The sequence below is a fragment of the Musa acuminata genome, chromosome BXJ2-7, assembly GCF_036884655.1.
Source record: "Musa acuminata AAA Group cultivar baxijiao chromosome BXJ2-7, Cavendish_Baxijiao_AAA, whole genome shotgun sequence".
In the NCBI taxonomy this organism is placed as follows: domain Eukaryota; kingdom Viridiplantae; phylum Streptophyta; class Magnoliopsida; order Zingiberales; family Musaceae; genus Musa; species Musa acuminata.
In genome coordinates this window covers 7,151,738-7,163,607 of record NC_088344.1, presented here as the reverse complement: position 1 = coordinate 7,163,607, position 11,870 = coordinate 7,151,738, and the positions used below count along the sequence as shown (strand labels likewise).

General features: G+C 39.9%; 1 protein-coding gene and 1 long non-coding RNA gene across 2 annotated transcripts; one reads left to right on the top strand and one right to left on the bottom strand.

Moving 5' to 3' along the window:
• The first annotated feature begins 3,243 nt into the window (after positions 1-3,243).
• Positions 3,244-6,092, top strand: LOC135616923 (uncharacterized). Its single transcript, XR_010488543.1, has 3 exons — positions 3,244-5,262; positions 5,474-5,583; positions 5,966-6,092. It is a non-coding gene; the product is annotated as an uncharacterized LOC135616923 (long non-coding RNA).
• LOC135582755 (uncharacterized) lies at positions 5,839-8,067 on the bottom strand. Its single transcript, XM_065116661.1, has 5 exons — positions 6,898-8,067; positions 6,702-6,818; positions 6,486-6,616; positions 6,273-6,399; positions 5,839-6,176 (listed from the first exon to the last, which is right to left on the bottom strand). The coding sequence occupies exons 1-5, from the start codon at positions 7,345-7,347 to the stop codon at positions 6,036-6,038; spliced, it is 966 nt and encodes a 321-aa protein (XP_064972733.1). The 5' UTR covers positions 7,348-8,067; the 3' UTR covers positions 5,839-6,035.
• Positions 8,068-11,870: the final 3,803 nt, after the last annotated feature.

Below are 11,870 nucleotides of genomic sequence, written 5' to 3'. Positions count from 1 at the left end.
TTGAACTTGTTTTCATGGTCACATCTATTTTTTCACATGAATCAAGCTGTCCTTCTGGAGTAAGAGTCGTGGAATCTTGTGATGGATATTCCTATTCCATGGAGCTTACAGTTATATGACACATTTGGATCTTGTATAATTATGCTGCTTTGTTGTCTAAATTAAATTGCACCACAGGTCATGTCGTTCTTATGAGGTTATGTTTTATTTTGCTGCTTCTTGAGTGCAGGGCTGTTCATGAAAATTCTTATGCTTTTTCTTTTCCTTCTGCAGGTTGCTGATGGATTGCCTCTGTGGATGTCACTTGCCTTATCTTCTGGGTAGGTTTTTGTTGGAGGCTCATCATCCCCATCCGAAGAGGTTTGGTGGTCGTTCATCTCAAAAATTAAATGTGATTGTGCCTTCATGTCATAATCTTCATTTCTTTTGGGCCATGGCTTAATTCTCTAGTCAACCATCATTCTTGTGGATTCCTTTTGTCTTCTATTCACCTCCCTTTTGGCTATAAGATTGGAGGTAGTCATCTTGATATTTTTAGGATACACTTGATTGTTCAGAAATATTGCAGAGAGAGACACAGAGAGAGGTCTCTTTAATGTCGTTTGAGTAAACGACGAATCACAACAGTGCTTTGAGATGTAGATTTGCTTAGTCTTGCTCAACAATATTCCATTCGTGGACAAGAGAATCAAAACCATTCTTATACTGTTCCATCCATGATCAGAAGCATAAAAACCTTTCCTGCTTGACTGAAACTCTTGTTAACATGGCCAAACTATAGCCTTGTTCCTTGCTACATCTAATTCCCTTGGCCAGCATGCATCAAATGCTTGTCATTTTGCTAGTGAAGTTGTGCTACCGGAGCTTTCAAATTTGAATTACCTGGCATCTGGTTCTGCTTCATCTTCTTTCCTTTCCTTTTCAAGAGTAGCAGGAAGATCCCCACTGTGCTTATCACTTCTAGTTCAATGCTTGAGCATTTTCTCACCAAGTATACAAACCTACTGACTTTTTTTTTTTTTCTAAGAAACAAAAAGGAAACCAATCACTGGGCCAGGGTTTTATGATTGATCATCAGTTTTGCTGGATAGATTGATTGGTATTAATTGTTGGCATTTGTTTCTGCTCCACCTTCATCACGGTTGGAGAATTTTTAGTGCACAACTAGCAACTGTGACCTGCTCTTTTCATTATCCAGTATCACATCTTGACTCTTTCACAAGATTAAGTGTTGCACAGAGTTTACACAAGATTTGCTCAAGTTATAAAACCTGTTTGAGTGATACAAGTAACCTCAAATTGTAGCTATGGTGATGGGGGAATAAAGCATGGATAAAGGAGAAAGGCATGCTTAGCCAGAAAAGTACCTTAAGCTACGTGCCCTTTCCTCATTGATTGTAGCTTTCCAAGAAAAAGCCAAAAATTCTCATCTCCATACCTTTAGCCAGAGATTGGCCAAGGAGATGGGGGAAATTGATCATCTTCGCCAGTTACAGTGACAAATCCCTAATTTGACCACCTCACTAAGGCCATGGCATAAATTTAGGAGGGAACCATGAACTTTCTAGCTAGAGAACATGTAGAGGACTTTGAATTTGCCTTTGAAACATGCCTTCCTTTTTACTCGACTTTTAGAAAGAGAACCCCAAAGAGTGACTGGTCACAAACTGTTCAGGATTCCTCCAAGAAGAATCATAACACGTAAGTCAAACTATCCCCAGGGATCTCGAACTAGGAGGGCGCCGACCATGTGTTCATGGGTGCCCACAACCGTGAATTGATGCTGCTCTAGCTAAATCTGAACATTATATAGATTTGTGGGTGTATTTTTCTTTTGACAAAACCACAGGCCATGACATGTTATCTTGCTTAGCTACTTGATTTCTTGGTAGGTTTGATGCACAAATAAGAATAAAGCCTTCCAAGCCTGGTGTTCACTTTTCGCCCACAACAGGCTTCTCATTGTGTGGTTAGGCACATCAGGATTCTGAGAGAGGTTGCATCAAAAAGTTGAGAGCAAGCAAGTTAGGGCCATGTACAAGTGACTCTATTTGCATGCTTTATAGCGACCTTGTCTCTAATTAATGTGTGTGCTGGCCCTCATGTTTTGCATGAGCAGTCGCATGGTGTGCTGCATAAGAATTCTTCTCCATACATTTGGCATCTTAAAGCAAAAAGTATTATGGAACTGTATTGAATGGTACTCTTTTATTTTATTGGCATCTCACCATCCTTTAAAGTTTTAATCAAATCAATGTATTAGTGGAATGATGGTTTATGTCTAAAATGATTATTGGCATCTCACTTTGTTGATCAACCACTTGTTTTATCTGCGATTGATGAGAAGAAACCTAAGTCAAGCTATTCCATATTGAACTTAATTCATGCTCATGGTATTTGTCATGCATGTGTAAGCAAATTACATATTTGTCACGTTAATAATGTTTTTGTTGATAGAGTCATGGTAATATTGCTGTTATATTTGAGTCACTTGGTTGGCCTCTTCTTATGGAGGTCAGATTACTTAGGTTAACTTTTCTCTGGTTATTGTATCTATAAATATGTTTGCATATGGAGAAAGTGAAATGTTGACCAATTTCTTGAGTCAAATCCTTCCATCATTAATTTAGTGACATGCTGGTCCAATGATTTGCAATACAGATAAGTGAACCATCATTATTCCATTGACAATCATTAATGATTTGTTTGACGATATATCATATGTATGATATGTTGCAGTAGATTAATGAAATCATACATGTATGTGGCTGTCAAAATCTTCCTTGAAGGTGTGTTGTCATTGTCCACTCGCATAGCTTGCTTTGGCATGAAATCCTTAATGTGTAAAGTAGGGAATAAAATACTCACAAATCTAACGCTTCCAAGCATGTGTCTCTCTCCGTTAAAAGTCTAAATTCACTTTACTGAGAGGGAATTGCTGAAATGTTCCCACTCTTAAGGGCTTTGATGTAGGCTTCTGGTGTTCCAACCTTCTCACTGCTTTCATCTTTAGAGCCCAACACAATGGAGAGAGAGAGAGAGTCCCTATCAGGGCCAACCTTATTCCCTGTGGCAATGGTCTGAGCTTCTCTGCAGCTCGATGTCGGGATTAAGGCCACTACTGCTCAATCTGTGACCACAGCTTTTGTGTACAACTTTAAATCCTATGGGCACAATGTCAGGAAACAAAAGTATGAAAGAGTTCTATTTTATTTCCTTATTTGAAGTTATAAGACTTGCACTGGGATCATATTAATCGTTTGTGTTACAACATATTGTTTGCTATGGTTCCTCAGATAAATTTACCTAAATTTTTTATTTAGTTACAACCAGCTAAAACAACTTCCTTGCTGGTGCTATCGAAGAAGATATCAAATCATCTTTTTTATTATAATACACACATCATTTTAGCAATGGTCAGCAGTGAACATATATGTGGAAGCCATGCCTCAGGTTTGCAATACTCATCTGTAACTGGAGGATTGAAATCAGTTTAAAGCTAAGCCACATGTGAGTTGGAAAAGTGAAAGGATTGTTCTATTTTGTGACTGTTGGATCTTCTATAGGTTTATTTTCATGTATAGCTGAGATAGAAAATATTTCTCCTTAAAGGCCTCATTTTTCAATACACAGTCTGCCAAGACATATGTTCATAGGAAAGAGGATGCGAGTATTAGCATGAGAGAGTAAGGAGGGAACTGGATGATACAGGTCAGTTGCAAGGTTTGGTTTTTTCCCTGCAGCTTCCTAGCAAGTGCAAGATTCCAGGAAGTTTGATTAGGTAGCATTAATGGTGTGAAATAATTGAATCTGATGGTACATGCCAATAGCAACTGGAAGATTTAAGTGAAGCTCAAATCTTAGCCATATAGACTGTAGGCAGACCCAGAAATATCTTGATTCTTTCTGGCTTAGGACATTCTGTGATCACTAAGCTGCATATGTTCCCGTTGCTCTGTTGGCTTATATGGTCAAGAATGCCCAGAAGCCAGCAAGTTTGCATCTCAGACCCTGGAGATTTCATTCTCCAGAGCAATTAAAACCAAGATAGTAACAGCTTGGTGCATGCAGTTTGACAGATCTCCATCTTCTTCTGGGCAAGTTCTAGAGGAAACTGTACTACATAAAATTTCATTTCCTTTGATTCTTAGTCCATATGAACAAACTGAGTGGTAATGACAGGCAAAGACTTGGATGACCATGATGATCGAGTGTAAGATCATCACTGGTAGGACAATGAATTGTGGAGAACTTCCTGCATAGGAGGCTTCCTGTGGTTTTCTTCATCCTTGTTCCTTTTTTATCCCCTTTTTCTTTTATGTTATTTTTTGTTACCCTTTGCTGTCACTCCTATCACTGTTTTTCTTACATTTTCTTTCTAATTGTATCTTTTTCTGTTGTACATATTAATTTCAAACCTTATAAAAGGCATTCACAGGATTTCTTTTTTTCTACTATGGAAATTGTCATCCATTTTTTGGCTTTTTGTTTCTTTGAGAATAAGAGGTAACCCAACCATGAGAGTTAAGTGTGTCAATACTTGGTACCATCTCCACAAGATTTGGAACCTCTTCAAGATGAAGAGATTAACCCACCACTTCAACAAGACCTGATTAATTAACAATTTTTTTGTCAGAAATATTACTTAAATTGTTACTTTATTTTCTATTTAAACTCCAAGAATCTTGCTTTCCTATGCAAAAATTAAGATATTGCTGATCAATTCCAGCTTAAAAGAGAAACACATGCTGAGTGTGGATGGATCAGAAATGACTTCAATGGATTTAAGTCGTAAAATGCTTTGTGAATAAGCTGAATTGTTCGGTGTTTCGCGCAAACGAAAACCGAATAATGCAAAGCCAAAAACTGTACCTGGGATCAGAAAACTAAGGCTTTGCTTTTTCGATCAGGATAATTAATTATGTCATGGTCATTCATTCCATGACACTAGAATAATTTATTTGGTCTTGCTTGATTGATCATCAATGGCGATGTTCTTATTTAGAACTGTGTTTAACCTCATCTATTCATTTAGAACTGTGTTTAATCTGCTATGCAATTAAGTATGGACTGATTAATTAGGTACCAGAAAGAAAAAAGTGAATTTTCTGAAACAAACACTTTCATCTTTTCCATTGAGATCATATTAACTACAAAGCTGATGATATGTGCCAGAGCAAGTCAGGATCACAGTCTTTATCCCATCCCATATCTCATAATCAAGTCTGTGCTAAGGAATGATGATTTCCTTGGCTAAGTTTGGTAAGTTGCCATAGATAAGCTTCAAGTTTCCTTAGTATCATTATGCTTTTATACTCCAAAGCAAGAGGGGGTGTTCATTTGGCATGCTTCTTGCCAACATTGCTGCACTCCTCCCCTGTTATGGAAGGCTCAAGAACTGATGAATTAATTAGATGGCTCACACAGCATCACTAACACTTTTGGATTTCTCTTGATGAAAATATTATTTCAGAATAGATATGCTGCTGAAATGTACACTTGGGAGGAAAGAGGCAAAAGGTTGTGAGGTGTTGCTCAATGCTTCTTCTGTGCTCATGAAGTCAAATAGTGCTTCAATTCTAGGTAAGAAAGTACATTAATACATAACTCTATGTGCATAATGGAATAATTAGCTTCATTAATACAAATATCTTCTGCTTGTTTTCTGAAAATGATATACTTCATCACCATGAAACCTCTCATTCCACATCACACATCACCAATATTTTACCACCCTGTGATTATTTTGCGGCTGTCAAAATCATATCAGGAGAATGTGTTGAACGTATATATGCCATGAGCCAGACCATTTCACCCTGTATCATTGCACATCATTCAGAAGCCAAGTGGAAGGAATATTAAACTATCTGCAGTTTGAGATGATCATGTTCTTTCTTTCACCTTATCACATTACAAATCAAGTTCTCCGATCAAGACAACCTTAACCCATCCAGTCTTTGTGCAGTTCATTAGAACAGGAGCATGATCGCTTGCGTCGGAGAAGCAGAGATGACAGCTAAAGCCTAGAACGGTTCCTAAAGCTTCAAGTTGAGATCAATGCCGTCCGCTGCTTCTCCTCTCCTCTCGCTCGGTGTTGCCTCAGTGCAACTTGGACCCATGGGTAGGAAACTGTAGAATGGTTGCCCGTGAGAAGAGCAGCCATTACCCGAGCTTATCTGCAACACACAAACCAGATTAATGGAGGGAGGAAGAAGACGAAGTAAATGCTACTCTTCATCGACAAACAGAAACAAAATCCACTGCCCTCTTGCCTGGCTAAGAGGTAAACCTAAATCAGAATGATCATGCTGATAGAACGGTGGGTTGTCGAAGGACTTGGCGACTGGTGTGGAAAGAGAACCCATGCTGAGAAAACTGCCATCAGTAGAAGTGCCTCCTCTGAGATGAAACATATATACAGATAGACTCAGTTCGCATACATCGATGGAATGTCAAGAGTAAAATGTCAAAAGGGATGCAAGCACCTAAAGCCAGCTCTTTGGACTTCCTCTGGCTTAGGACATGAGTTGGAGAACGAAGGCAGTTTACAGGGGTAGGATGACTGGGTGGAGACGCCGTCGAGATGTAATTGCCATGGCCGCTTCATGCCAACCATCTATACTACATTCTAGCGGAGTTCACGATTAGCGTACGAAGCAGAAGAAGGAATCTGACGAGAAGAAGAGCGGTCTGATACGTACCCTCTCCTGCTCTCGCCAACACGAGGGCAAGTCGGAGCTATTGGGATTACTTTGGTTTGAAGGGGGCTCTATCCGAAGATTAACTCCAGAAGACACAGGCGACGACGCCATGTTCACCTGCAGAGTAGCTTAGACGTGGAGCCCTGTTCAAATCCATGCAAATATGAGGGGGGTAATGAAGGTCGATTCTCCTCACCAATGTGACCGGTGACTGCTGCTTCCGGCAACTGACGTGAAACCCGAACCTGGTGGCGACAGCGTGGCCGTCAGTTGGGTGCGGATCGACGGCGTTCCACAGGAGTGGCAGAACTGAGTGCTTGGCCGATGATTCAGACGCCGGCGGCGGCTGTGCAGGACCGACGAGGTCCGCGGTTGTAGCTGAGACGGGGACGGAGGCTTTGAGCAGGACGCGGGGTCTCATCACGCCTTCGTTGGATAGGAGAGGGACGTACGGGTGCTGCGATGGATCGGATGAGGAAGACGCGGCGTTCTTCTGCTGCTCTTCGAGGCGGAGCTTCTCCAGCTGGGCGACTCCGAGGCCGCGCTGCGGGATCTTCTTTTGCTTCGGCTTCTTCACTGTTCTGATTCCGGCGACGCAGGAACCATCTCGGCCGGCGCTACTCCTGCGTTGTTCATCCAGTACCATTCTTCTCCTTTGTCTTCCCTCTGCTCCTCCTCCTCCTCCTCCTCCTCCTCTCTTATCTGTGCTTGTGCTGAGAAACTATGAGGCCACCAGCGCCATTACCGCCACTCCAAGGCATGCTGGCTTCCGGAACACGTACGTGAAACGACAAAAGGACAAGAAGCACAGGAGGATGAGGATGTAAGACGAACGAGATGGGGAGAAGGAAGGGGATCCTGATGCAGAGAAACAAGGCAGGAGATCTATGTGTGGAGCTCAAGATCTCGCTAAAACCGGCTAAGATTGCATTGTCTGAGGGGTGGAGCGTACGTAGGCGGGTGAGGTGGGATCCAAAGAGCTGTTTGATCGAATCTTTTCTCCTCAGTTGTTATCGCCCAAATCGTCGCTCCACTCCCCCCCTCCGATCCTTCAGACCAGCCTTTGCGGGAGGATCTCTCTCTCTCTCTCTCTCTCTCGCACGCGCGCGCACACACACACAGACACACTGCACTGCACCCTCCTCTTATTCCTCCTCAGGTTCTTCTTCCTCCTCGCAGGATCCAGCGAGCCACCCCCCCTGTCTGTATGACTTCCTCGCAGAAATATATGGCATTGATGCACTGGAAGGATCCATCCTCTAACATACGTGAGACATCACCTTCCTACACACCCGAAAACGCCTTGAACTGCACTCTCTCCCTAATCTTAGAATCATCCTCAAAGATATGGTCCCTCATGTCAGTGATCTGAGGGTGCGTACTTCTAATTAAGATCGAACACATAAATGCACTTCCCATACATTTGATCCCAAGGATGGCTATTCTTAGTATGCTTATTTAGTGATTTTATTACCACACCTATGGAAAAATATTTTGGAAATCGAATATGAGATCCCTAACCGATTATTTCTTCATTACTCGAATCATTAGATCCGCATATTGAGGATTAGATATGTTCTAACGCAAGTACTAATTGGGATTTACATTGATGAGATTTAGAGATAGATGCGTGGCAACCATGCGAATCTGAGATCTCATCGAAGCATGGCCTCTTGGGATTCACCTTTCGATGTGGTCCATTGGCTGACTCCCACCACCATGCATCCATGGCATGTGATCATCCATTTCCTTTGGCCGCACACCATGTGGATCCCAACAAGATTTGGTTGTTAGATATACTCTTGTGAAAAATATAGTGGTTGGATATACTGATGATGCATACATAATAGATCGAGGAGGGATACATCAAAAGCTTCTCCCCAATGCCTCTTGATCTGTTTCCTTGGTGAAATACAAGTACATTGTGTGCCTGCTTGCTTCACGCAACACTCTCGTCATACCCACACTTGTATAGTGTGGGTTTGATGTGACACAAAACTGGATGGCACAATAGGAAATGACTTGAGTATTAATTCTCTTCTTGGAAGTCCTAAAATCAATCACACCCACAAATAAAACACAAAAATTGTCATATGTGATGAACAGATCAAAAAGCAGGCATCCACAGCTTGGTGGCATTCTAAAAGGCCAAACAAAGAGAGTAAATTCCTAGAATTAGACTTCACACAAGTGAGCAAGATTAGGTTTGTGTGGGCCATGAAAGAATCAGGTACCTCAAATGGCTTTCACACTGCACCTCATTCCCATCTTGTCCTTAGTGAATAATAATCCAAGTAGGAAGGACCATTTTATTTCATTGGGTGTTGGTACTAACATAATATTGACTAAAATTGGTGAAAATTTCATGTCTTGGTGCCAAAAACAAATACACACTAAACCTTGCCTTTGCATCAAAGACATGTGTAGCATAGAAGGGCTTGACATGTATATGTTTGTCAAATTTTGTGTGGTAAAACAAGAAATAATAATAATGAAAGAGAGAGGGAATATGTTCACAAGTTTTGTGTGGTTATGAGCAATTTGTTTGATGATTGATTGGATCCATGGATGTTAGGTCAAGGAATGGATTGGATTTAATGGACATAATCCAATCATCCTAATTATTTAATACTTTTTATTAATGATATTTTGTATCTTTTATGAACTTCTTTCTTGATATAAAAAATTTTATACACACATATATAGAGAAGAAAATACATCAATCAGGAATAAACTTATTTTCCTTTTTAATTAAATTTAAGATTAAAAAAATTTATATTAAGTTAGCCTTTTCTTTTTCTCTTTAGAACCCTCTTAACTTGGTGCAGTGCATCATCATCACACTATAAATCTTAAAGTCCAGTCTTAGCAATGAAGGAGCCTCAGCTATGCTTCTTTGTATGTGTTGTTTGGTCCCCCGGGCATCAATCCCCTAACTGGCTTACCCATGTGGCCCTAACACGAAAGCAATGCCACCAATGACTTCTTGTGCCAAATTGGAAGGCAATGTGGCAGATCACCACCCTGTGGCATGCCCCACAGTTCATCTTTGGTGTTGGTATTCATGGACCCTGCTCTCTGAATGGCCATGCCAAACAAGGGGTTGTCATCATGTGGGCAAGGTGTTTGCAGACATGCCTTCAATGCATCCACCACCCCAAAGTGGCAGGTCACTCACATGCAGCTCATGGATGTCTCAGGTTGTCACTGACATGGGCCAGGACCAACCATAGCATGGAGGTGGAAGAAGAAGACGAAGAAGACAGAACCCCCCCCCCCCCCCCCCCCCCAATCCATGATGTGTGTGTGTGTGTGTGTGTGTGTGAGAGAGAGAGAGAGAGAGAGAGAGAGGTCTTGTTGCATGCTCATCTATAATGGGGAGTTCATGGGATGACACTGGGAATGGCTCAAGCAAAATAAGGTTAGGAAGCAACTCGTAAATGGGAAGCTGGACCACTGCATCGTACCATTTTGATCGATCTGAGCTGCTAGACAACAAGAACCAGTCGGTCCATGGTCTTCTCCAGGTTTCCCTAATGTGAATGGCTTGATGTTTGTGGCCTTGCAAAAGCATCAAGCAGCCACTTCTTGGTTGCATCACACTGATGAAATGGGCTTTCAACCATCAGAAATTTCACCGTTCACATGCCTTATTGCGCCTCAAAAGGAAGTGATCGGTTGGAGTCTCCCAAAGATGTCATGTAAGAGTCTTATTTGCTCAACCGAGTCGAACCTGCTGCTTTTTCTTAGTAAATGAAGAAAAAGAGGTTTGCTTGCTGTGACAGCACAATCCAGCAGCTCAAATGTTGCTCGAGTTTGATGTTTATGATGCCAGATTGCATGCTTTATTGCATGTTCTGCAAGTTTGATGCAAGTCATAATTTTTAGACACGAGTCTACCCATTTCCAATATAGACTTGGATGAATCTAAATCAAAACTAATATGTAAACTTGCATGAGTTTTATATGTTCTAATAATGATCTTATCTAGATTCATGTAGCAATTTGGATTAGATCGTAGTGGTTGCACCTTAAATCCGCATGAATTATTACGTGGATTCTTGTGTTCCTCATCATCATTCGACAAGAGAATTGGACAGACTTCCTCTGTGTACTCTTTGGTGCATTGAGGACAAGATTTTGAGCTTAGATGATGATGATGATGATGATGATAATAATAATAATAAGGTTTTTAAGTCCATATTACACTGCTTTTATATGTAGTGAATGCTTAATTAGCCTTTATTAAATAAATTTTAGACCCTAATTAAGAAAGTGATTAAACAAACATTACTTCCATATATAGGTAGATGTTAGAGAGAAGCTTGAAAAGACTGAGTTTCTTGCCCGGAACTAAAATTACATACACATATAATGTTTGTATAATACATTATATATATATATATATATAATATTGTTGCATAAGTTTTTTATAATTATAATATAATAGTTAAAGTCATTTATATAAAATTATGGAGGATAGGCTTTTCATAGAACATGAAAGATGTATAATATATATATATATATATATATATATATATATATATATATATATATATATATATATATATATATATATATATATATATATAAAGGTTTCATAGAGTTTTTGGAGTTCTTTCAAATAAGATTCTTTCCTTTTTCCATTTCTAAATTGTTGAATGCTGTCAATTTCATTTTTAATGCTCTATTAAATATGAGAAATCTTGGATGAATCATGTTCTATAAATCAAGCATAAACATGTGGAAAAATATTTTCAGTTTGATGACTATTATGTTTCTGAAATTAAAAGTAGGATGATATATGAGAAATGATATGGGCTACCAATTCATGTTGCATATGGACTAGTCTTTTAATCTCATCTTGCATGTAAAAAGAGTAGATACTGTCTCCACTGTCACCCAAAGATAATTGTGATCACCCATCTCTCTCTCTCTTCTTCATATGAGATAGATACATGGTTAAAGCTACCTAATTAAGTTTCCTCTAATTAATCAACCAGCACAGCAGCTTAATCCTTTTTCTGCATGCATCATTCTAAACCTTCAACCAAAACAGCTATTTCTTGTCATTAATCTACTGATTTATATGCACTTGATAAACAAGAAGAAAGAGATCTAAAGATCATGTGTGTGTTAACTCCATCTCCTTGCACGTAAGCTTCTTTC

What these genes read in the sequence shown, in the direction of transcription:
- LOC135582755 (XM_065116661.1), bottom strand. Translation starts at nt 7,347, where the DNA reads ATGGTACTGGATGAACAACGCAGGAGTAGCGCCGGCCGAGATGGTTCC. An exon ending in GTTGGCGAGAGCAGGAGAGG is followed by an intron (nt 6,617 to 6,701) that starts GTACGTATCAGA and finishes AATGTAGTATAG; the next exon opens with ATGGTTGGCATGAAGCGGCC. An exon ending in TAGGTTTACCTCTTAGCCAG is followed by an intron (nt 6,177 to 6,272) that starts GCAAGAGGGCAG and finishes TGTGTGTTGCAG; the next exon opens with ATAAGCTCGGGTAATGGCTG.